Here is a 26,072-nt window from a genome sequence, read left to right as displayed (position 1 = left end):
AAAGAAAGTGGGGGGAAAGAGAATGTAAACACACACCAAAATGATGTAATTTTATTTAAAATGACATAAATTAGATCTTTTAAAATAATAAACACTTTTTCCTTTAAATGTTTCTATACATCACTGATATTAGCCTTATTTATTTGTTAAATGGTTATGATGAGGACCTAATATCTAGGTCCAGAACACTACTTAAATGATTTCTAAAAAGTTTATTTAAAATTTTGTTAGAATTGCAATATTACGATAATTGATAAATTAATTTAGAGTTTATGATACGAACCTTGGGGAGCCTCACCCAGGTAGGAGAGCTTAAAGTCCATATAAATCCCATATTAGTCACCCATATAACCAAATGTGGGAACATTCCATCACGCTCCGCAGTCCCAGGCGGATTGCTCGTGCCGCTCGATTGCAGCTATGAGAAATAGTGGAAAGCTCAGATAGTAATTGATACAAACCTTGAAAGAGCCTCACTCTAAAAGCTAGCCCATGAGGCAGGACAACTCAAAGTTCATATAAACACCACATTAGTCACACATATAATCAATGTGGGATTACTCAAGTTCCATCCATATCTTGCAATTAGATCGTAATAGTTTATGTTTCTTCAACAAATAAACAAATAAAAATTTTAAAATATTTTTTATTAATTCTCCAAATTCTCAAAATGAGATAATTTTGAGATTAGAGGGAAAAATAAAAATAAAATTGCACGTTGTTCCTACCGCCATCACACACCTAACTTTCTCTGTTTTTTACACTTTGGCAGTCTCAACGAGCGTTTACTATCATTCTACCTTACAAGTCTTGAGAGTTCAGCCACTGCATTCGACGGAGCCCATGGCGGAGGCCACCCACTCACTCGTCCTCATGGTGCTTCCCGCCACCACTTTCTCTTTCCGTCGCCGGAATCCTCGTTTTCTCGCATCCCTCCATCTTCCCTCCTCCGTTAAACCACTGACTTTTCGCTCCGCTGCTTGCGTCGCTCGCCATCGAAAACTCTCACTCGTTAGAGCCTGTGACCGATCCCAACGGGTTCTATCTCTTCTCCATTGCCAAGAATATAAGCACGGAAAAAAATGGGGGGTTTTAAAACTTGCATGAGTTCCCAAATTTAGGAACAATTAATCTGAATTCTTGTTTCAATGTGGTGACAAATTTGAGGATTTTATATAATTTTTCATATAAAATTCTTATTGAAGTATTTTATGTATTACCAAAATTGACCCTAAATTGAATTTTTTTGGGCCAAAGTTACTGAATTGTAATTCTTGCTGAATAAAACAGTGAAGTTTTCTGGTGTTGTATGCATTTATTTTTTATTTTTATTTTTAAATTAATTCCATTTTGGAAATTCAGATGGGTGGTAATGGAAGCAAAGAGACAAAGGGATTTAGTTGGGCGCAACCCGTTTTGAGATTTGCTGGGAGCAACGTTTTACCTTTGGGTAGCTCTTTGTTCTTTTGTTATATTTTTTTATGTATCTTTTTTTGTGATTTTATTAATGGTTTACATCATTTTATTATGTTATAATGGACAATGATTTTTCCTTTCTCATGTGTTTTTGACGCAATGCGTAGCTCTGGTTACTTCAGTGGCGTTAGGATTAGCATATCCTAGTCTTGGTTGTGCTGTGGATAAATATAATGTGTCAAAACTTGGTCCTTTTGGAATTTTTGTTATCTCAGGTTAGTATTCGAGGCTAATCTTTTGCATCTATTTGTTGTTTTGATTTTATGATTCCCTTATCTCAAAGTGTTCTGGTTTTTTCCTTTTGGTGGTTGGTTTGTCATAAAGGGTTGATGTTGCGTAGTGAAGAAATCGGTGCAGCTATAGAAGCATGGCCTGTTGGACTCTTTGGGCTAGTATGAACTTGAATTTTTATGGTTGCTGGTTCACTACAGTTGCTTTATTATTTTTTCTTACTCTCTTAACCTAGATTTGATTGGGTGGCTTGGATTTGGTTTCTCATTGTTTATCTGGAATGTTACAGGAAGTTACTGTAAATTTATGATAAACTTATATATCTCTATGATTTTAGGGTAAACATAAAATTTCTTAAAGTAGCCGAAGAAAAAAAATTAGGATATAAGTTTTTTGCCCCTGTTGAACACTGTCAGCAACCTTGTATCCTGTCTCCTAGCAAGGAAATACAAGAATTTCATATCTTTATAATTGTGGCTGTGAGCCATTTACTTTTATGTACAAATTTTAAACTTCTAAGCCTCTAAGGTTGAATTGCTCTCATTTTGTCTATACAACAGCATCGACCAAGCATTATCTTGCTAGGTGGGTTCAGCTAGATTGATCAGTTGACACCATTGAGCTCTATCAAATATGAATTATCTCAAAGTACATGTTTTAAAAGCAAAATCCGAAGGTTTTTTATGTTTGTCTGAATGTATAACGTGTTATTTGGTTCTTTATGCAGGTATCTATTTTATTTTTTACACCATACTTTTCCAAGGTAATATTGCAATTTCAGCTCCAACCCCAAGAATTTATTACAGGTTCGACCATTTAATTTTTTTCTGCTTTAATCATAAATCAGTAGCCATTTAGTGGACACTTTTGTCATAGTTTTGAATTGTTTTGAACTTGTGTACCCTCATTTGTATATTGCTTAAAGCCTTAAACATTGAATAACTGCTATGTAAATTTTGACTGCATTGCAATACCTTGTAGAATAACTGCCCAGTTTTAAGAAACTTGATTTTTTATGTTGAAGAACTAGTTCATTTTTGCTTGCATTAAATATTAATTGGAAACTCAACCGGTTCTGCATTGTTGAAAATGTCACCTTTTGTTTGATACAGTCTCTGCTCTAATAAGCTGATAGTCAAAGTTTTAAATTATTTATCTCTGAAATGGTGCCTCTTTGACCAATGTGTTCAATGGCTGGCCCCATTCTTATTATTAAATCCAATTTCTGCACAAGTTAATAGTAGGTCCATGCAGTGTCCACAAATGGAGCACAAAATACATAATTATAAAGAACCAATTCAACCCAAAAATTTAAGCTGTTAGGTGAGGCTAAATTAATGGTTTTATACTTTTCTAACACGTCTCCTCACACAAGAGCCCTTTGGGCTTGAAGGGTGGATAATGCACATGCCCACTTACCTATGCTAAGAAACTCCAAAAGAGTTAATTTAATGTTAATTAAATGAGGGGTGGTGAGGATCAAACCCGTGATACTGAGTCTTTAATACTATGTAAATAACCAATTCAACGCAAAAACTTAAGCTGTTAGGTGAGGCTACATTAATGGTTTTATACTTTAACAAGAATAGTAGGGCAATGCCCGACTGTAGGTTATGAAGACATGCCCATGCACATAGTTGTGCAGTTGTCCTTCTTATAAGCTTGTTTGTCATTCTATATCTTTGACTGAAAATTCTCACATGTTGAAATCAAATGCACCACATTCTTGCGAAAAAGGCACAACCCCATATTAGTCTTAATAAATCTCAATCATGGAGGGAGAAAAAGTCTTCTAAGTTGGCAGGGGATACCCAAGGGCATTTGAAAATGATATTGTGAGAAAGTTTATCATCTAACATAGAGAAGGGGCTTGCGGTTTATAGGGTAACATGATATACAAACTCAATCCCTCCAAAAGTGAAGAGAAATATACATATGCAGGAATAGGGTCCTAGGTGTCTCCATTAAGTGCCGAGTTTTGCGTTCAACCACTCAATTTTGTTGTGAAGTATGAGGATAAGTACTTTGATGCAAAGTACCCTATTGAGTCATGAATTCCTACAAGTTAGAAAACAAACATTCTAGCTCATTTTTACTACAAAAAATACAAATTATTGTTCCAAAGTGTACGATTTTTAACACAAAACTTTTGATAAATTGAGAGTAACTCAAAATAGTTTTTTATTAAAAAGAGCTAAGTGAAAAAAAGAATATTCATAAAAAAGGTTACAAAACATATAAACTACAAATTGGAATTGACCCGACTTGAACCCTATATATCTAAATGAAGAGAGAAGGGAGCATTAGTTTTTTATTGACACGACAAGGAAAGGAAGACTGTGCTTGCTTTACAAGACTCACAATCTAAAGAATCTAAACTAGACAAGTGAGGAAACATCTTCTAGAGTTTGGAGAGATTGGGATGTCCAAGACGATTGTGAACAAGGTTAGGAGAATTCGTCATGATACCTGCCACTGGGGAACTATGCAGAACAAAATGGTAAAGTCCTCACGACTCACGACCGGCTCCAATCATGCTTCTCGTACTTAGATCCTTGCATAAGACTAGAGTTTTTAGTGAAGGTAATGGAACAATGAAGAGAACAAATAAGCCAACTAGAATTAAAAAGACAACTAGTGACATAGAGAATGGATGTGCCGGAATTGTTAGATTATCTTAACTGAAATGTAATATATTAAAATATCATAGATGATTATAGTAGGAAATCATATGTTTACAATAGAATAATTATGATTATTTACACGAGGAACTAAATGATTATTATTAATTCCCACACCAATATATATACAGCTATGCGTGGTCTGTTTTGGGACATACAGAATCTGCTCAATCAGATATTGAAGTTGGTTTCAGAGCATGTTTTGGTTGTCTTATAAAGAACCAAATCAACCCGAAAGCTTAAGCTATTGGGTGAGGCTATATTAATGCTTTTATATATCTCTAACACGCCCCTCACACAAGAGCCTACTCGGCATGAAGGGTGGATAATGCATAGGCCCACCTACCTATGCTAAGAAATTCCACAAGAGAAAGTGAAGGGCGGTGAGGATCGAACCCGGGACACGAGGCTCTGATACCATGTAAAGAACCAATGGGCTTTCGTGTAAGGGGGCGTGTTAGAGAAGTATATAAACCATTGGTTCTTTACATGGTATCAGAGCCTCGTGTCCCGGGTTCGATCCTCACCGCCCTTCACTTTCTCTTGTGGAATTTCTTAGCATAAGTAGGTGGGCCTGTGCATTGTCCACCCTTCAAGCCCAATGGGCTTTCGTGTAAGGGGGCGTGTTAGAGAAGTATATAAACCATTGATGGGCCTTCACTTAAAAGCTTAAGTTGGTGGGTAAGAGTTTTTTAATGGTTTATACTATTCTCCACACATCTCTCCTAACAAAACCCTAGTCTTGTTGCATCCACCTCACAGCGACCCTTATCGCCTCGTCGCTCCTCAATATTGACGAGTGAGTCTTGCTGTGACTGTGCCTCCTTCTGGCAGCCCACTGCCATGCCTTCAACTCTTTCAGAAACTGGAACATTTTTTGATCAGCTCCCAAAACCTCGAATCTAAGCGCCGTATCTCGGTCATCCATATGTCGAAGGCTCATCATATTTGCCTCCACACATGCCACCTTATCCAAATCCAAGTATGTGGGAGTGCGTCAAAGGACTTCTAAGTTGCTCCTTCACAGATTTGTGCACGATCCCTCCCTTGGTGCTCTTGGGGATTTTATCCAATCGTTGGTGTAAAGAACCATTTCAACCTAAAATCTTAAGGTGTTGAGTGAAGGCCTTTTTAATGGTTTATATTATTCTCTAACACACCCCTTCACGTAAGAGCCCTTTGGTCTTGAAGTGTGGATATTGCACAGGCCCAATTTTTGGTTTACCTTTTTGTGCTTTTTATTTAATTACACTAGAAAGTGAGGGGAGGTGAGGATGAACTCGTGACCTTGTGGTCACTGAAGCTCTGATACCATATAAAGAACCATCTCAACCCAAAACCTGAAGGTGTTGAGTGACGGCCTTTTTAATGGTTTATATTATTCTCTAACAGTTGGTCCCACCATTTAGTGTCTATGGGGTTTTTTCCAACTTTTTTCTCAGCACCTTTTCGTGTGTATTGAGATCATTATTTAGCGTATCTAGCCTTTTTTATCCGGCCTATTTCTTCCTTTTTAGTGAACCATTACAATGGGAGACAATGATTTTGCTACTTCTGAGATTTTTTGCCAGCTCATCATTTTGTCATTGGTGTAGCAGTTTTGTGCTTCTAGTTGTACCTTGTAGCATGTCTCAAAAGGTTGAAAGAGATTAGTAATTTCTGGGTTGATGGATTGCCATAGAACACTCAAGAGTTGTGAATTTCCTTCTAGTTAGGATGATCAATTGCCCCAGACACCTGCTAATTTTGTGGTAAGATGGTCAGATTGTCCTTGCCCTGCAAATCAATTTTTTACTAAATGTAGCCTAGTATTTGTAAGTGGATGGTCCGGTCAATCTCTTCATTGTGATGGATGGGATATTAGTGTTGGTGAGCACATCGGGTGTTTTGGTGGCTGAACTAGGAGAAATAGTCTCTGAGAAGGTAGAGTCATTGTCGCATAGGAATAACTTATAGGAAATTGTCAAAAAACTACAAGAGGAACACTGTAGGAAGGACAAATGATGGCCTCCAGGATTTGGACAACTTGGACGAGGCGCTTTAGATTCTGGGATTTTAGGACCTGGTTGGAAGATTTTCCGGTAGCCAGAAAAGTTGATGATGAGGTGGAAGGTTGCTAGAAGGAGGTACAACATGATTGGCTTGCCAATTTAGAGAAAGGACTGTTGTACAGTGGACACAACGGGTTCGGAGATATTTTCCGTTGGACAATGAGCGCAATGGGTTTAGGGTTTAGTGAGAGAGACGGGGTTGAAACCTGCCCTAATACCAACTTGAATTTTACAACTCTAATATCAACTTGAATTTTACATGGAAATTTGATTTGGTGAATTTGTGTGTTTATAACATACCACACATAACTTTGTAATATTCGTATGGCTATTAATTACAATGATTCAATCCCTGACATACATAATTCTAATCGATTCTATAGTGTGTACATGATGTCCTGCTGTAATCATCTACGAAATTTTAACATTACATATTCTTTGAGATATTCTAAAAGATGGATTCAAGAATGTTCAAAAGCTAATCCCTGTTGCTATATATCTAAATAATATGTTAAGTCATATAAAATATGCTGCAGGTTTTGCCTTGTAAAATGACCAATTTTGTCATTTCATTTTTGTTTATTTCTTTTAAAAACACATTGCCATAGTGCCATTACATATTTTGCAAAATGATGAAAAAGCTCTATCTTGTTTTTATTTATTGATCAACACTTAACGATATCTCTTCCCCAGTATATTTCCAACAATTGAAAGTCTGTAATTTATGCACCCATCATTCACAGTTGGTTTTCACAATCTTGAACTTTCTATTGAGATACAAATTTTTGGGTTTCTACAGGGCTGGCTATATTTAGCTGTATGCCAACTACGTTATCAAGTGGTGTTGCACTTACCCAGGTTAAGTTTATGTTCTTCTCATTTCTTCTTTATGTCTTCTTATTTATTTGACTTTCCATTCTTATAAATTTTATATACCTTGTTTTTGTCATATGTAATGGAGTTAGATTTTGTTTGAGTTTTCCCATTTTGCTTTTGCAGCTTGCTGGGGGAAATTCAGCGCTAGCTCTTGCTATGACTGTAGTATCGAACTTGTTAGGGATATTCATTGTGAGCCATCAAGAGTTGCGCATTTAACATTTTCCTCAATTTTTTCTTGGTTTTACATTTTTTTTGAAGTTTTTTTTTTTTTTTTTTAATGAAATAAATATATGGCTGTGTTGAAATTTTAGGGACTGAATGGAAAGGAAAGAGATAGAACATTTTGATAGAAAATATTGGATTTTGCCGAAAAACTAAAGTGTGGTAGACGTAGATCTAGGATCTTAGAATCAAGGAGATGAAAGGAAATTTGTTATTAGCTTTTGGGTCATACCTTGCAACTCATACAACACTTCCTAATATAGAACTCTTAGAAAAAACCCAATGTTGTAACATAGTTAAATTATAAATACATACTTACATAGTGCCTTATTTCTACGAACTAGTGTTTGCATTTATGGAATTGAAACATAACTCTAGAAATTTCAGAATTAATTTCAAATACTACCTCCTGATTCTGAAATTCTAGAACTCCAAGTTTGTCTCGTAAGTGAAAGAATTGTCTTGGGAAAAAAAGGCTTCATAAAGAATTTTTGCAACTTGACCGTTGGATTTACAACACTTTAGCTCGATCTCTTCTTCAACCTTCTCTTAAAATGAAATTTGAGCTCTTCCTTCTCTTTGCTATCTTCCTTCAGAAGTTTCTCATTAGGACCATGGGAGTTGGTGCTAGTTTACATTTTGCCTGGTGAAACTTCTTTAATATATTTTCAGCATACTCTATTCTGATGTCCTTGAATTACATAGCCTTGTGATTACTCCATGTATCAAGGACATTAAGCATATTATTAACGGAAAGGGATGGTTGGTGCCAAACTCGTGGGACTATATTTAGCCAAGGTGAGGGTTGACAAGTAACTAAAAGTGGAGAGGGAGGAGAACAATGACTTATTACTAAAGATATGATTAATGACACCATACTCAAGATCCCAAGGTCCAAGGGATTGCAACTAAGAAAGACCAGCAAAAGAATTACCTTTGTGCACAAAAAAGGCAGTGGAACCTGAGGCTTGGTGTGCCTCAAACCATTTCAGAAAGTCAGCAGATATACGATGGCCGTTTGAAGAGTCCTGGACAAGGTTGGCAATGCGAGAAAGGTGGCCATGAAAATCCCTAATGCTTGTCAACGGAATGGCCAAACTGATGGCAATGGGTTCACTGAGGACATGTTTTGTTGGACTTATGGCCACAACTAGAACTCTTGGACACAAGTGTAGAGGAATCAAATGGAGGACGCAAGTTTGGTTTCATGGGATGTTTGGATGGGATCTATAGCAAAGACCAAGCGACATTTAGAGTGGGGATAGTGGTGATCCCTAAATCTGATCATGATCGACAAAATACTTTGGAGGAAAACTATAGAGGGCTAACGGTTTGAGAAACATACTTCGTTGCTCAATTTCCTTTGTAGGTGTCTTTCGGGGTGGGTAGGGGAAGGCTCATTTAAGTCATGGAGATCTCCATCAATTTTCGCTAAATATACATATATAGAGCCATCAAATCTTTGAGGCCATAATGATACTCATAAGGTTATGACAAACTCAATATAGACACCGATTATCATTGGTATAAAGGACCTTAGCCTATTGCCAAACAAAACCCGCAAGTGATGTGAGCCCGAAAGGTTTGCTTCAGAGATTGATGAATAATGAATTTTTTAATGTTGCAAAATTTGGCATCAACCTTCTGTAAGATGCTCAATAGCAGACACATAGTTAGGCTTGGTCATGAGGTGATCTAGGTAGTCTTGCCTACTAAGCCAAAGTTTAATGTAAGAAGCCTAAGTGTAACAGTTAGTACCATCCAACTTGTCTGTCGAGAGAGGAACGCTAACACATTCATTGAAAACAGAAGCTTGAGGCTTTAAAAAATCCTTAAAACCGGATCTAGCCTTGGGTCACACGAGGCAGTGGAGGAGAAGGTTGAATGGGACTTGATCTAGTGAGAAAAGAGCGTGGGCATGCTGAACACCCAATGAACAATATGGGATGGAGACGGGATTTCTCTAAATAGACCTAGAAGGAGACGATGAGCATAGATCGAGATAGATTCAAGTACAAACTTTCTGCCACGCATAATAGACTGGAATCTTGGGTAGAAAATGCGTGCAAGAGAGATTGCACGTGCAATGTAGTTAGGCTGTGAGAGTAGTGTAGGTTTGCCAAATTGAAGGACACAAACTAGATTGCTAGTCTCTCCCTAAAAGGTGGTCGGCTGACATTTGGAAGATGTTGTGATGTCTGCCAGAATGATGACAAGAGAGGGGAGACCGGAAACTAGAGTGATATGATTTTTAGAATAAAATTTACCGATGCTGGGCAATGGTTCCACCATGTAAGCACAAACTAGGGTCTAGGGTTGCCTATTGTTAAGCTCTAGATGCCTTGTTGATTAAGGAGGACATACACTGAATAGTGTGGGATAGAGACAGGAGCACTCCAAATGGACTCCGAAGGGGACGACGAGCACAAATCAGGATAGATCCGAGAGTAGACCTGGAGGACGAAGATTAAAGGATGTTGCGAGCCAAAAATGGTCCTCCACGTGCTGCTACACGAGGCAATGGAGTTTGGCCTTGGGACTAGCATGGATCTGCTAGTCTCAAGGAGATGAACTAAATTTCTTGGTCACTGGCTATAAAAATGGTGGACCGATTCCCAATGAGGTAGAAGAGATGGCTGAAAGATGCTGTGATGGCTGTTGGAATGATGACATAACAGGGATAGACGTGGACAACGAAGCTTAATGGATGCTGTGAGCCAAAAATGGACCTCCACATGCTGCTAGCACACAAGGTAGTGGAGTATGGCCGTGAGACTAGCATGGCTCTGTGAAACTAAAGGAGATAAACTAAATTTCTTGGTCATCGGCCGGAAAAGTGGACAAGTGGTTGTGAAAGAGGTAGAAGACGGTGGCCGATAAATGCTGTGATTGTTAAAATGATGACATGATATAGGGGACTGAAAACCGGAGTGACAACATGACTTTTGGGAAAAAATCTGTCGCTGATGGATAGTGGGTCCACTTGGTAAGCATGAACTAGGGACTAAGGTTGCCTTTCATTAGGCTCTAGATAACATGTTGAGTTACGAGAAAAAAAGAGATATTTGATGAAATCCATGTGTCTCAATTACACAATGGGGTCTGGATTATATAGCCAGAGAATGATATTATATAGAATAAATACATAAATCACTACTATACTAATTACCATAATTATATGATTTTGACTACCCTATTTACATAATTAGTAAGATAATATTTTCGTAGTTACTACAATTACTAACGTTATTCGTATTGTTCTCATGATTTCCTATAACATTTTGTATAAATAAGGGATTATATTAGTGTTTTTTATGAATCTCAGATATCACATCTCATATCTTCACATTAATAATATTTGATCTCATCTATCCTTCACCATCAAGGCCCTATAATTTAAACGTTTGATTGAGTTTTTATTCCTCCTGCCTTTTTTTCCGATCATTTTAAACAAACAAAATGCAATTTTTTAGCCTCTATATGTTTTATTCATCTAATCTAATTTTTTATTTTGTTGTTAGATTTTATGATAATATTTCGTGTTCTTTTAGGTTCCACTTTCCATCACAAAATTTATAGCTGATGGAGTTGGAGTGACTTTACCTACCAAGCAGATATTTAAAAGTCTTGTCCAGACAATACTAATCCCCCTTATTTTGGGAAAGGTAATTGACTTTTCTCCTTCACATATCTTTGATGCAAAAGATTATTATTGTTTGAATATTTCCAAAATGATGTGGTTTCGGACTGTAAAAATATATCTTCTCTCCATGGGCTTACTGCCGGGTTTCTTTATGTTTATGGGGTTGTTTCCCTTTCTAAAGCTGTAATGGTATTTTTGCAACTGTCACGTGGATTTGACTACACAATATTTTATAATGAAATTAACTTTTTTGTGATCTGGATTACTACTTTTAGTTATTATGTGTTTTCATTGTGCAATCCTCCTAAAATGACCTAAATATTCCCTGTAGATACGTGTCTTATTACTTATAGTAGGGGATTGGTCGTGACTGTTCAATTGTATTGGTTTCTAATTTGAAATTGTCCCATGACTCGAATACTGAGCAAATTTACTGGCCATCTTTATCAAAATGACTCAAATAGCCCATGTTGATCATTTTTTTCTTCTTCTGAATTGCAGATTCAGTTTTTGGTATTTCGGTATTTCCTACTTTCACCAATTGATCAAATTAATTTTCGCTGCATCATTTGATTTCTTGAGAAGTATCTATACCCTAGTGGCTGTATGCATTTGTTTGTGCCTGACAGTTGAATTTGGTCTTTTGAGCTGAATACTAACAATTTTGTGTTACACTCAGTTTGTCGTAAGTGTTCTAATGTTCTTTATTTCTTTGAATGGGCAGGTTCTACGTGAATCTTTTAAAGGTGTGTCCTTTGTCTATGCTTGTTTAAGCAGTTTGTTTGTCACATGTTTTGACTGATAAATTAAAGAAGAGTGATCTTCATTTTTACATGAAAAAATAGCTGGTAATGAGAATTAAATTGTAAAGCAGAGTTTCCTTGAAGTCTTAGTTGCGAAGCGCTACCCAATAGCTATGGGGCAAGTAATTTCTATTAAATTATTTGCTTTCATGTCATTTGCAATCATCTCGTACAAGTGACCATTAATTTATGTCAGAGTAAAAACTCGTCAACATAATATGTAAATATGTCTTTCTTGCAGGAATCCTCCTTAAGAACGTAAAGCAACAAAGAAAAGAAAAAAAATCAAGGGACCAAAGCTGGCCAATCCCTTGACACATCTTTTAGAGGAACCCTGTTAAAAAGGCTTTGTGCTTTATACCAAATAAAAACCTAATGCCTAATTTTATCCCACGGCCACACCATCAATTTTTGGACAAAGTTACGCAACCCTTAGATCAGGAGCACAACATTAGGATGTCCGCATTCCACAGTTATGCCGTCTTCCTCTGCATGCACCGCCTCAAGTTGCGACACCTGCAAATAGACCTAGGCATGTTCCAAGACTTTCCAACACCGTTGCTTTACCATTTGCGACCCCTACCTTGGTCTTCTCGGGGCATTTTTTGATTGTGGGTCCCATAGTTTTGGTGTTTGTGGGATGTTTCCCAGAGTTTCCAACTTTTTTCAACATTTCACAAACTATTATTCAGCTTGGCCTAGCCTTTTTGCAGTGTTTCTCTTCCTTTTTGGTGAACCCAACATGAACGAGCTCGTCTGCTCTTGAGAAGATGGTCCCTCAACTATCTTGTTTAGTGTCTGATACAACTCCACCTAAGTTCTTGGCTTATTGTAGGAAGCGTTTCAGAGAATTACACTCTATATGCAAGGTAAAGAATGTTGTTAATTCTGACCTGCCCACTGCTGAGTCACCATCAAGTGAAGAGAAGGCACTGAATGCTGAATCACCACCAGGGGAGGGAAGCGGAACCAAAGCACTGAATGCTGAATCACCACCAGGGGATGGAAGCAGAACCAAAAAACGGTTGGAAGAAAGAGAATAAGAAGAGGAGAAGGAAGGGAGTGAGGCATGTTTGGACAAATGGAAATTCTGGGCTTTTGGGAGAGATCAGGAGCTCTCCGACTCCTCTGAAATTATCCTTTATTTTTCGTTATTACTGAATTGGTGAATGTTAAATTGTCTCTAAGCGTTAGTTTGTCTCTGAAGATAGTTTATATTATGAGAATATCCTTTGTATTTGAAATTTACATTCTGTGTAGCTACATTTCACAGTACATAAAATTAAAATACAGATTCCCATTTACAGTTTACATACTCTTCTTGGAATTTAAATTTCACGAGTGTTACAATTGGTATCAAAGCTCTTTTCTGGGAGCGCTGAATGGTTCTTACTAGGACTATGGATAACCGAGTAGAAGCAATGGAGGCAAGGATAGGTAGGATAGAGGAGGGAGTCCAGCGAGTTGAAGTTGGACTAGCGGAGGTGCTTAGATCTCTCTAAGAACTTAGAGATGAACGACGTTCACCAAGTCGTTCAAGCAGAGGTCGAGACGGATGAGGGAGGAGAGAATCTCCAGAATCAACTGACGAAGAAAATTATGGAGTGCGTAGAGGAGAGAATATTGGGAGGAGGCTTGAACTTCCAACATTTTCTGGGGATAATGTATATGACTGGCTGAATCGAGTTAATAGGTACTTTGAGGTGAATCGTTTGAATGATAGGGAGAAACTAAGGGCGGTGATTGTTGTTCTGGAAGGAAAAGCCCTCCATTGGTACCAATGGTGGGAGAGGAACACCATTCAAGCTACCTGGGGGTCTTTCCATATAGAGGTGCTGAGCAGGTTCCAACCAGATCTGGAGGGGAATCCCTTGCACGAATTGCTGAGCCTACGTCAATCCGGGATTGTTCAAGAGTATCGAAGAGATTTTGAGAGAATTAGTGGGACATTGGAGCACGTTGACGACGAAGTTCTTCGTGGAATCTGGTTGAGTGGGCTGTCGAACTGCGTACGTGAGGAACTTCTGATGCAACCCTTAGACTCGTTGCCGGTACTGATGAGGAAGGCACAACGAATTAAGAGGAGGAATTGGGCATGGGTTGCAGAGGGAGTAAGGGGAAATGAGTTGGCAAAATTTGTAGGGTTTTCGAAGGGGGCCCAAACACCTACATCCCGTTCACCTCGTATCAGAACCAATACGGGTTTTATGGGCCAGCAAAACATGGGCCAACTTAACTCCAGAACTGGGTTTGCTCAAAATAACTCCAATCAATCTACTCCAGCGCAGGAAGCTTCGCGAATGGAGACTGCTCCTAACCCTAGCACTGTAATCCCAGCCACACAGCAGCCACCCAAGAGTCAAGGCAGCACCAACAATTGCAGCGACAACCGTCGTTTAACTCAGACAGAGCTGCAAGAGAGGTCGCGCAAGGGTTTGTGTTTTCATTGCGAAAAGCGATGGAACCCTGGCCATCGGTGTGCGGCGAAGCACCTGAATCTTCTGGCGATAGACGACGAAGGAGAGGAAGAAGACATGCAGGGAAACGGAACTGGTGGGGAGGTCGTGATCTAAGGCGAGGAGACGCTGCAACTGTCTTCGCACAGCTTGATGGGGCTGACAACGAGCAAAACGATGCGTCTGTGGGGAGAAGTATAGGGGAAGCGAGTCATAGTTCTGATTGATAGTGGCGCGACCCATAACTTCTTCAAGACGGAATTGGTTGAAGAGTTTCAGCTAGAGACAGATGCCACACCAACGTACAAGGTCGAAATAGGAAGTGGAGAGAGACTAAAGTGCAATGGGGTTCGTGAACTAATTTTTTGCTTTAAACATGAAGGGAGGGAGGTGAGATTCAGGGCTGAACTTGAGTTGTCTAGAAGCACAACCTCTCTCAAATCCACAGTGAAGGCTATTAAGGGGGAAGGAGAAGGGATTTTGTGCAACCAAAGATTGAGAGCGGCCACGAAAATAAGGGGCAAGTGGACTGGGCTGAGTTGAATTTGCTATTGGAAGAGTACGTTGATGTCTTCGCCACTCCAACGGGACTGGCACCTAAAAGGAGTCATGATCATGCTATTGTTCTTAAACCTGGCAGTGAGGTCCCAAATATCAGGCCATACATGTATCCTTTTTATCAGAAAGAGGAAATAGAGATGAATATTCTTGAATTGTTGAATTCTGGTTTTATTAAACCAAGTGTGAGCCCTTACTCGAGTTTCGTGATTTTGGTCAAGAAGAAAGAATAGGTAGAGGGTATGTGTTGATTATCGAAAGCTAAACAAAATGATAGTACCAGATAAGTTCCTGATGCCCATTATTGACGAGTTGATCGATGAGATTGGAGAGTCTTGCGTCTTCTCGAAGCTGGACTTAAAATCCGGGTTCCACCAAATTCGTATGAAGGAGGATGACATAGAGAAGACAACTACGACATTACGAGTATTTAGTAATGCCCTTTGGGTTGACAAACGTGCCCTCAACTTTTAAAGCTTTAATGAACGAAGTCCTCCGGCCGTTTCTTCAGAAGTTGGCCTTGGTCTTCTTTGATGATTTACTGTTGTATAGTAAGACCAAAGTTGATCATTTGCAGCACTTACGAATGGTTTTGGAAACGTTGAGGGAACAATAACTATTTGCTATTCGAACGAAGTGCTCTTTCGAACAGACACATTGATTATTTGGGGCACGTAATCAGCCGTGGGGAAGTAGCTGCAGATCCGGCCAAAGCAGCCGCAATGCGCGAATAGCCAACTCCTAAGAACGTGAAAGGGTTGAGAGGGTTTGTAGGACTGATGGGATACTATAGAAAGTTTGTCAAAGGCTTTGGGATGCTGACCACACCACTTACGGATTTGTTGAAGAAAGATTCTTTTCACTGGAATGATGAGGCCCAGGCTGCTTTTGAAGAAAGATTTTATCCCTTCCTGACTTCAGCAAACAATTTAATGTGGTGACCGATGCATCAGGCAAAGGGATTAAGGCTGTGTTAATGCAAGATGGTCGTCAGCCTTTGGCTTTCATCAGTCAGGGATTTTCACCATGTTCCCAAGGGAAGTCAGTTTACAAAAAGGAATTAATGGCGCTGGTATTTGCTATGCAGAAATGGAGACATTACCTCATGGGTAGGCATTTTGTTGTCAAAACCGACCAAAAAAGCCTGAAGTACTTGATGGATCAAAGAGTTTTGGGGGAGGACCAACAAAAATGGACATCCAAATTGTTGGGATTTGATTTTGAGGTGCAATATCAGCCAGGTCGTGAGAATGTAGTGGCTGATGCTCTCTCGCATGTGCACTATTTTGTTGCTCAGGGGGAGAGTTCTGGAATGATATGTAAACTTCGGAAATCTTTATATGGCCTGAAGCAATCTCCTCGGGCCTGGTTTAGCCGCTTTAGTTCAGTTGTTGAATCCTTTGGCTTAATCAGAAGCAAAGCCGATCATTCTGTCTTTTACCGGCATAGCTCTTCTGGCCAGTGCGTTTATCTTCTGGTCTATGTTGATGACATTATCATTACAGGCAGTGATCAGACCGGGATTGATCAATTGAAAGAGCATTTATTCAATCAATTTCAGACCAAAGATCTTGGCAGACTTCGATATTTCTTGGGGATCGAAGTTGCACAGTCTAGGCGGGGCATTTCCATCTGTCAGAGGAAGTATGCACTGGATATCCTAGATGAGACGGGCATGTTAGGCTGTAAACCCATTGATACACCTATGGACCCCAATGTTAAGTTATTACCAGGACAGGGGGAGCCACTGCCAGATCCTAGTCGGTACCGCCGACTAGTTGGAAAATTGAATTATCTTACTGTGACAAGGCCAGATATCTCCTTCGCAGTGAGTGTTGCAAGTCAATTTCTTGATTCTCCCTGTGACTCCCATTGGGATGCAGTTATTGGAATTCTCCGATATATTAAAAAGGCGCCAGGAAGAGGTTTATTATATACAAATAAAGGGAGTTCAGAGATCTCTAGTTATTCAGATGCTGACTGGGCAGGTTCTCCTTCAGATAGACGATCCACCTCAGGGTATTGTGTCCTCTTAGGAGGAAATTTGATCTCTTGGAAGAGTAAGAAGCAAACTGTGGTTGCCAGATCCAGTGCGGAGGCAGAATATCGGGCAATGGCAAATGCAACCTGTGAGCTCATCTGGCTGAGACAACTGCTTAAGGAACTCCATCTCTGTGAACAAAGGCCTATGAAGCTCATTTGTGACAACCAAGCCGCTTTGCATATATCCTCTAACCCAGTCTTTCATGAGAGGACCAAGCATATAGAAATTGACTGTCATTTTGTTAGAGAAAAGATCCAGTCAAGGGAGATCGAGACAGCATTTGTCAATTCCAATGATCAACTTGCGGATGTATTCACTAAAGCTCTTAGAGGTCCCCGAATAGATCATATTTGTAACAAGCTGGGAGCTTTTGATATATACGCACCAGCTTGAGGGGGAGTGTTAGAAATAATATTAATTTATTATTATTAGAATAGTCTAGAATATTCCAGATTGTGGGCTTGGCCCATTAGGTCATCCCATTAGGTTTTGTAGTCTCTATAAATAGAGAGCCTCCTTGTACAAATTACACACACTTGAATATACAATATATTTCAGATTCAATTATTAGCAATGCTCTTGACCCCCCACTAGTGTTAGCCCTATCTTAGAAGATGCTCTCGGTGACTCACATACCTTCACATGTTGTTCCTTCTGTCTCTGCTCTTGCATTAGAGAGTCTGTCCATTGCTCTTCGTAGGTAACCGTGCCACTCGTGACCTCACCCACCTTATGCTTTTATGAGTTATGATCGGATTTTTGTATAAGATTTTACCTTTGTATCTAGTCTTTCCTTTGTATCCATCCCTTAAATCACATGTGAAGCACTATCACATTAGGATGGCGTCAAGCAATGTTTGATGAGATGTCTGCATTGCACTCTAATGGCATATGAGACCTTGTTCCTGCACTTGCAAGCATATCCATGGTTGGTTATCGCTGGGTATTCACTAATAAGGCCAATTCTAATGGTAGTGTTGATGGTCTTAAGGCTCGTTTGTTCGCAAAAATATATACTTAGATCTTTGGTGAGGATTATGGGTACACTTTCTCTCTTGTCGCTAAAATAGCATCTGTTTGACTATTCCTTTCCTTGGCTGCTATTTGTCATGGGCCCTTACACCAACTAGGCATTAAAAATACTTTTTTATATGGTGATTTGCGGGAGGAGATTTACATAGAAGCCTACATTGGTGTGCAAACTCTACAAATCATTGTATGGTTTGAAACAATAACCTCAGGCTTGGTTTAGCCGCTTTTGTTAAGGTGTTTAGGCATTTGATTTACGCCGTAGTGAATCTGATTACTTCATCTTCTATCAACATAATTCTTTTTTACAGTGCATCTACCTTCTTGTTTATGTGGATGACATTGTTATCACTATCAATGATCCAGTTGGAATTGAACAATTAAACAACTCTTGTTCAGTCATTTTCAGATTAAAGATCTTGACAAGCTACACTATTTCTTAGGTATGGAGATTGTGCAATCTAGACATGGTATCTCCTTCTCACTATGAAAGTACGCCTTGGATATTTTGGAGAAAACCGGCATGTTAGAACGTAAACCTATTGATACACTGATGGATCCCAATGTCAAGTTATTTCCAAACTGGGGAGCCATTTACAAACCCTAGTCATTACTGGAGGTTTATTGGGAAGTTAAACTATCTTACTATAACAAGACCAGATATTTCTTTTATAGTGTACTAAGCCAATTTCTTTGTTCCCTGTGTGATTCTCCCATTCGATAGATACTCAAAAGAGTGCCTGACAAAGGACTTTTATATAAAAGTATGGGGTATGTAGAGATTCGCGATGACACTGATGTTCTCCCTTGAATAAACACTCTACTACAAGTTATTGTGTTCCCTTTGGCGGTAACTTAATTTCATGGAAGAGTAAAAAGCAGACAATTGTGTCCAAATCAAGTGCAAAAGCTGAGTATCGTGTAATAAGAACTACTACTTGTGTGTTTATCTGGTTGAAGAATTGGATAAAGGAATTGAATATTTGTGAGTTTCAACCAATGAAGTTAATTTGTGACAATCAGGTAGCATTGCACATATCTTCAAATCCAGTATTTCATGAAAGAACCTAGCACATTGAGATTGATTGTCAGTTTGTCCGAGAGAAAATTCAATTTGGGGATATCCAAAAAACTTATATCAACTCTTATGATCAATTTGCGTACATCTTCACCAAGGCTCTTAGAGATCACCGAGTCAACTATATGTGACGAGATTGGTGCCTTTGATATATATGCACCTGCTTGAAGGAGAGTATTAGAATATATATACATAGGTTTTGTGTTATTAGTCCACATCATGTAAATAGGGCTCAAGCCCATATAATTATTGATATAAATATAATCTTTGTGTGGTCACAATATTTACACAGTTTCTCAATTTCAAGTCTTATCATTCAGTCTTTATTTTTTCTTTTCTTTCTTCCCTATCTAAATATAATTTCAACACCCTTGTTATGGGTAAACCTTTATTGTCTGTCTTTTCTTTGGTATTCAATGATGGGTATTTTCCGTAATTTTATTTGCTTAGATAGGTAGAGGTATAGAAGGGCTCTAATTTATTTGTTTTTTATTTGAGGATCTCTGTTGGCGTACTTTCTCCTCTCTTTTTTCTCTGCAATAATATAATTTTTTATCTAGAAATTATTTGTTTTCATCAAATCTGCATTACAGGTGTCGCTGACTTTGTTGACAGAAACCGTAAGCTTTTCTCATGGATCAGTGCACTACTCCTTAGCCTAGTAAGACCAATCCCTTTGCAGTGTTTCCTTATTTCCTTTGCCCAAGTTGGCGGGAAGATTTGCGTAATTTTTTGTTGTTGTTGACCCCTTTGGGTTCCTAACAAAAAACACGGTTCTCATTTTAGTTTTTTAGAAAAAAAAAATTAGTCGCCTGGTCCCTATAAAATTCAAAGTGGATCCATTTTAGTCCTTTTGAGGGATTAATGTGGGTTTTTTAAATTTGCGAGGGACCATGATATCAACTAAATAGGTCCACTTTGAATTTCTTAGGGACCTTGGGACTAATTTTTTTTGTAAGGGACTAAAGTGGAGACCGTGTTTTTTTTTTAGGGACTCAAAAGGGGTTTTACTCTTTTTATTTTTTTTTTTTTTTTTCAGAATCTTAAGTTACAAGAAATGGTTGAGACACATTTTGCAGTTTCTTTTAATTGATTATATTGTTGCACCAATGGCACATTCCATCTGTTGAAAATGATTCACGAAATCCTTGTTCAAAAGTGAGCAGTCCAAAATAATAATAACGATAAACATTAGTTGGAGGTCAAGGAATTATTGTTCCTGGCTTCACTTGATTCATAAATTTTTTAGTTCAAGTGTGAAAGAAAAAAAAAATTAACCTTCAATTTCTGGTCAAGAAGTAGTGTTCCTGGCTTCGCTTTACCTTAAAAATCTTATTATCGCATAATGTTATACCTAAATATTGTTTAAAGACAAGGACGTTTCAACAGAGTTTTGTTGATTGTGAGCCTTTAACAATATGTTTACATTTGTTGTGATGCATGCTCTTCTCTCCATGTATTCTTGTCATCTTTGATAACCATGTAACTAGGGATCAACAATCTTCAGGATGGGTAAAATTTTGTATTTTATTCTGCTTTTCTTATTATAACCAATTTGATTATGTCTTGCAACCAATTCACCAAAAAACTTATCTTGTTAGGCGAAGACAAATGAATAATTTTTATATTATATCAAAGACGTCCCCTCACATAAGAGTTTATTGGGCTTGAAGTGTAAACAAAGCATATGCCTACCTACCTTTACTAAGAAATTCCACAATTAAATAGCTTAAAATTATGGAATTGTGTGTCTATTCATACCAAACAAAAGTTTTATTTATAACAATGAATTACATGGGTTTTGGCCTTACCATATTTGCTTGGTATTGCACAAATACATAAATATCCTATTCATATATTCTAACACTCCCATTCAAATTGGTGCGTTGATATCTTGCGTGTGAAACTTGTTACAAATACGGTTGACCCGGGAGCCTCTAAAAGCCTTGATGAAAATATTTCCAAGTTGATCCCCAGACTGAATCTCTTTTCGGACAAAGTGATAGTCAATTTTAGTGTGTTTATTCTTCCAAAAAAGTTAGGATTAGAGGATATGAGCAACACAACCTGATTGTCGCAAATTAGCTTCCTTGATTGTTTACTTGGTTTATTTATTTTTTGGTACTTTTCACTCTTTGTTATTGCTGTCAACAATCTCTTTAAACAGCTATGGCCTCGAGTGCAAGTGATTCTCCTAATCCCAAGACTCCTCGATCATCTAGAGTCACCAATTCCACCAGTAATGTTCCAGTTTCTAATGCCTTCTTTGGTACTCCCACAGTCACCTTTGAAAAGTTAAATGGTAAGAATTATCTGGCTTGGTCATCCTCCATTGAATTGTGGTTTCTTGGTTAGGGTCTCCCTAACCATTTTGAAAAGTCTGCTTCTGTTATTTGTGATAGGAGTCAATGGGAGAGGTTTGGTTATCAATTATGTGCTTTGTTATGGCAATATGTAGAACCTAATATTTTAATTAATTCAATTCCACTACCTTTAAAGTCATGTGTCACATTTTGGAACAAGGCTCGCAGTTTATTTCCAATGACATTCAATGCTTATATGATTCAGCCCATCAATTGGCTTCCCTTCGACAGCCAAATCATGTCATGACTAGTTTTATTGTTCAAGTGTAGGCTGTAGTGGAGTACTTGAAGATGTTTTTACATAATGGATAGTCATCAAGGCTTACTAAACAAATTAGATAAATTGTGTGTGGTGCTGGTTTTGTGTGCCTTGCACTTTGACTTTGCTCATGTTTGAGATTAATTTTTGACTAGTCAAGAAGTACCCATCATGTATTCAATTTTCTCTTGCCTCTTGAGAGTTCCTATTACCATGGTTGTCAAACTCGCGAGTAAACTCGCAAACTCGGACGAGTTTATGCTTTTGGTCAGCCTCACCATTCCCGTTTCACTGCAAACTCGCTTTTGACACTCAATCGGTAGAAACGCTGTGTTTTTTGGCAAACTCGTAAACTCTTACGAGTTTAACGATTTCAAGGAAATGGAGAAAAACCCATGGATCCGAAAATTTGACCAGAAACCCATCGTATTTAGGATTTTTTTTAACACAAAAAACCCTAAATACCTGGTTCAGCCGCCATCGTTCTTGCTCATTGAGAGACGATGTCTTCTCCGACTCCTGCTCCACTGCCTTCTCTGGCTCCGGTAAGTGGAGGTTATGTGGAAATGCGAGCTTCTGTGAAGCTGTGGTTCTCAAAAACCATTGTGTTGCGGTGCTTCCTCCTGGTTAAGTTGTAGAAGACGACGCAGGCACTAGAAATCAGCTTCAGCGGCGTGAAAGGAGAAAAGAGAAAAGATGGGCAGATTAGGTATTACAAAAAAAGCTAGGTCAATTAATTCAGCTCATGGGCCAAGTCCAAGTCCAAAAAAGAGCAATGGGTTCTATCCAACCCTTTCAAATAATTTTAGTAGTTATTTTGAATGAAGGCCCAAAGCTTTTAATATTTAAATTTGAGAGAAAAATGCTGAAAATAATAATATTTTATTACTTTATTTAATTGTATTAATAATTATATCAAATTTGAAATGTGAATGTAAAATATTTTTACACTTATAATACATGAAAGTTAAATTTAATATTATGTGTATATTAATAAATATATTACTTTATTATATTTACTTATTATGTTACTTTATATGCATATAAATATATATAAATATAATTTGTATCCTGTGTTACGATTCTACGATCCGTGTTACGATTCTGCGATTTACGATTTTGGTTCACCCTTCCAAGTTTGCATAGACTCTCGAGTTTGACAACCTTGCCTACTACTACAATTACAGACTCACGTTCCAACACCATTAACGCATCAGTCATTGTAAGTATCTCGGGATCTCGTGGTGCACATGGAGGGAGTGGAACTTGCGGTGGTCGTAGTGACTGTGGTAGCAATCTTCATTTTATATATTATAAACAACTAGGCCATGTCAGACTTGTTACTCTTTTCATGGTTTTCCTGATAGAACTGTTAACATCACTCAGTCTAATCCTCTTCAAGGAGAAGAAAAGCGATCTAGTGCCTCCAACCATGTAGCTAGAAATTGGTACTTTTTTCCTCTCTCTCTCTCCTGCTGATTTTCCTCATTTTGTCACCTTCATTGATGGTTATATTTATATTGTATTTCTAAGAGATTAAGTTAGATTTGTATTATTGACAACTTGAGTTTTTATATATGACTTATAAATCTCTCTCTTGTCACCTCATCCCCTTCTCTTTTCTCTGAGAATAAGATTGTGTTGCAGGGAAAAACTTTGCTTTAGGCTTGCCATTGAATCCTTAAATCCTAGGCTCTTTTTTATATCCATGGGCTAGAAAAATCATAATGCTAACCAATCATAAAGTATATATTCTTAAGTTTGTGAAAACCAATACCACTAAGTGAGCCCCTTCATTCAAAACAAAAATATTTCCAATTCTTTATCCATATGCATATGCTTGTCTTTGTTCAATAAATGCTGAATTTTAATATGATCCACGAATGCTATGCATATATGGGCATTTATCCAACGTAACAAAACATTTTCCGGAATTAATTTTCTGCTCTTGTTTGAGTTATTATATCTGATTCTTATGTTATCATCAAGCACAGGCAAATTATGGTCTAATCAAATATTGTCATGCAGGTACCTTGGACACAAGTGAGCAAGTCAAGGTCCCTGCTGTTAATGGTGAAGCCCACAGTTTTTCTTGTAGCTATTGGACTGGGAACGTATGTTCTGTACACTTGAATTAGTTTTCATTTTGGTTGCATCATGCCACGACGGGAAACATGTTATCAGTAGTTTTCACTTTTACTATATGTTTGTTTTGCAATATTTTTATCGTAAATTTTTTAACAATTATTATGCATTTCATTTAACAATGAATTGTTAACCAAAATGAGTTCCAACAACAATGATTTGTAAATATTTGATGGTATGTGCCACTGGGTAGGTACTGTTACTTTTTACATATGATACTGTGTTCTTATTGCCCAAATATGTTTGGTTCTGTTTTTATGTCGGTACTTCATGGATGGCATCAAATTCATTTAAATTGGAAAATGGGAATTTTTGTTATTTGAAATTTTTGTGATCGTGTCATTAGTTTTAAACAGCATTGATGATTGTTATCAAAAAAAAAAAAAAAACAGCATTGATGTAATACTGAAATCACAAAATATGTAGTACATACATACATAGTCTTCTGCCCGCATAAAGTTTTGTTTAATATACGCAGATCTTTTGTTACTTTCTTTGTATGAGCAATTGTCCAAAGGGGGCACCAGTGTGCAATTTAATGGGATTAGTCACTATTATTTCACAGCTGTAAAGGACTTCTAGCATTGATGGAGTGATGGTATCTAAAACTGACCTTCATGATGCTTTGCAGACTTCTTCATCTGACTTTATTAGCATTCAATAGCATTGCTGTCCGGAGCCTTTCAGTTATCACTGGTGGTAGAAAATCAATTTTTTCCCGTGATGAAAATGCCAATGCACTTATACTTGTTGCAAGCCAGGTTTAACCTCAATCAGTTATCTTTAAATTTCTCAGATCACCTATGAAATGAGTATTAATTTTTGAGATAAGAAGCACTTTCTCACAAATCTATAGTCAAAATTGATATCCTCCTTTTGATCTTCTCCCCAAACACTTTTTCATATCTTTCAGAAAACATTACCTGTAATGGTAGCTGTGATACAGCCACTTCATGGTGCATTTGGAGAATCTGGTTTACTGGTTCTTCCTTGTGTTGCAGCACATCTAATCCAGGTTATTGATTTTTGTCCGACCAGTTGTTTCTAATGTTTCATCCTCATGCTAACCCAAAACTCTCTGTAGATTATTGTGGACTCTATTCTCGTTAACTTCATGCGTCCCAAAGATGATACCAATAATGCCAAGGCGGCTTAAGTGGAGGAAATGCTGGTCATCATCCATGGTTGTCTGTGGATCCATGTGTTGGCATATTGTGAAGCATAACAAGCTGCATTATTGGAAATGTTGAGACAAAGGATGTTTAAAATCTGCTTGGAGTTTCATTTCTCCCTTATGAGTTGCTGAAATATACCGAAATATATTATGGTAAGAGTACATTGTTCAGTTTAGCAGTTTGCCCCAGCATGCAGTTTCAGATCTTTACTTGTTGTATGGTGACTATGGTTATATTTTGTTGTGTGTGTGTGTTGGTGGTGAGGGGGAGACCGGTTGTGAAATTTGTTATTTATATTCTATTATACGTTCATATTCTTTCTTTAGATTAAGTAGTTCTATTTGTGCAATGGAAATGATAGGCATTTCATATTCACTTATGGAGGATCTCTTTACCTCGCTGTGCTAACACCCTGGCATGAAAGTATGCAGTTCCTCTTGTGGTTGGAGCAAGTTGGTTGTTGACATATTTTGACTTTTGATGTTCCGCGGCTATAGAGTGTGATGCAGTGGATTCTACTGTTGTTTGTATTCAGGGGTGTCCTTATTTTATTCTCAGCTGTCTTTGTGTATCTGTGTGTGAATTATGGATTATGAATGGCACTAGCAAGTCCAGTCTTAGCAATTACTTTTGCGCATTTAAGGGTGTTTTGTGTAAATAAAGTTGGGACCTTAACGTTCCCTTAGAGTAAAAAATGTTCTTATTTTTTTTAATCAATAATAACCCTACCGTTTAAAATATTCATACATATCCATTAACTTTAAATAACATTATTAAATTTTAGTACATTGTGATTATTTTGCCCTGCATTTGTTTAAAAACACAAAGTAGTATAGTTTGACTTTTATCTTCATTTCCCCTCAAATATTAGGGTTCCTTTATACAACAGTTTGTGTATTTCTTATCCCCCACATAATTAATACTGTCTTCAGGCTTCTGCACGTATGGAGAGCGAAGAAGATGACCATGTTCGAGGCAG

The 26,072-nt window shown here is 37.8% G+C and overlaps 1 protein-coding gene across 4 annotated transcripts; it reads left to right on the top strand.

Annotated features, from left to right (window-relative positions):
- The first annotated feature begins 755 nt into the window (after window positions 1-755).
- On the top strand, window positions 756-26,072 carry LOC133318148 (probable sodium/metabolite cotransporter BASS4, chloroplastic). Of its 4 annotated transcripts, none has more exons than XR_009752432.1 (15): window positions 756-1,038; window positions 1,363-1,450; window positions 1,584-1,691; window positions 1,801-1,868; window positions 2,435-2,513; window positions 7,239-7,297; window positions 7,439-7,507; window positions 11,092-11,205; window positions 11,908-11,929; window positions 19,745-19,812; window positions 23,802-23,887; window positions 24,550-24,679; window positions 24,832-24,933; window positions 25,003-25,245; window positions 26,026-26,072. XR_009752432.1 is itself a non-coding variant. In XM_061520111.1 (14 exons), exons 1-14 carry the CDS (start codon window positions 844-846, stop codon window positions 25,072-25,074), a joined length of 1,260 nt encoding a protein of 419 aa, XP_061376095.1. In that variant the 5' UTR covers window positions 756-843; the 3' UTR covers window positions 25,075-25,799. The 4 variants fall into 4 exon arrangements, 2 of the variants coding, with proteins under 2 accessions (XP_061376095.1, XP_061376096.1); XR_009752431.1 differs by lacking the exon at window positions 26,026-26,072 and adding an exon at window positions 25,455-25,799; XM_061520111.1 differs by lacking the exon at window positions 26,026-26,072 and having other exon boundaries at window positions 25,003-25,799.

The sequence above is a fragment of the Gastrolobium bilobum genome, unplaced genomic scaffold, assembly GCF_033153095.1.
Source record: "Gastrolobium bilobum isolate Gb01-03AN ecotype WA unplaced genomic scaffold, APGP_CSIRO_Gbil_v1 utg98832, whole genome shotgun sequence".
Classification (NCBI taxonomy): Eukaryota; Viridiplantae; Streptophyta; class Magnoliopsida; order Fabales; family Fabaceae; genus Gastrolobium; species Gastrolobium bilobum.
The sequence above is the reverse complement of the archived record's forward strand: the minus strand, read 5'-3'. Positions and strand labels throughout refer to the sequence as shown.

Coding starts and splice junctions, on each gene's coding strand:
- LOC133318148 (XM_061520111.1), top strand. CDS start 844: ATGGCGGAGGCCACCCACTCACTCGTCCTCATGGTGCTTCCCGCCACC. Junction 1,039..1,362: donor CCTGTGACCGATCCCAACGG/GTTCTATCTCTT, acceptor TTGGAAATTCAG/ATGGGTGGTAATGGAAGCAA. Junction 11,930..19,744: donor TCTACGTGAATCTTTTAAAG/GTGTGTCCTTTG, acceptor TCTGCATTACAG/GTGTCGCTGACTTTGTTGAC.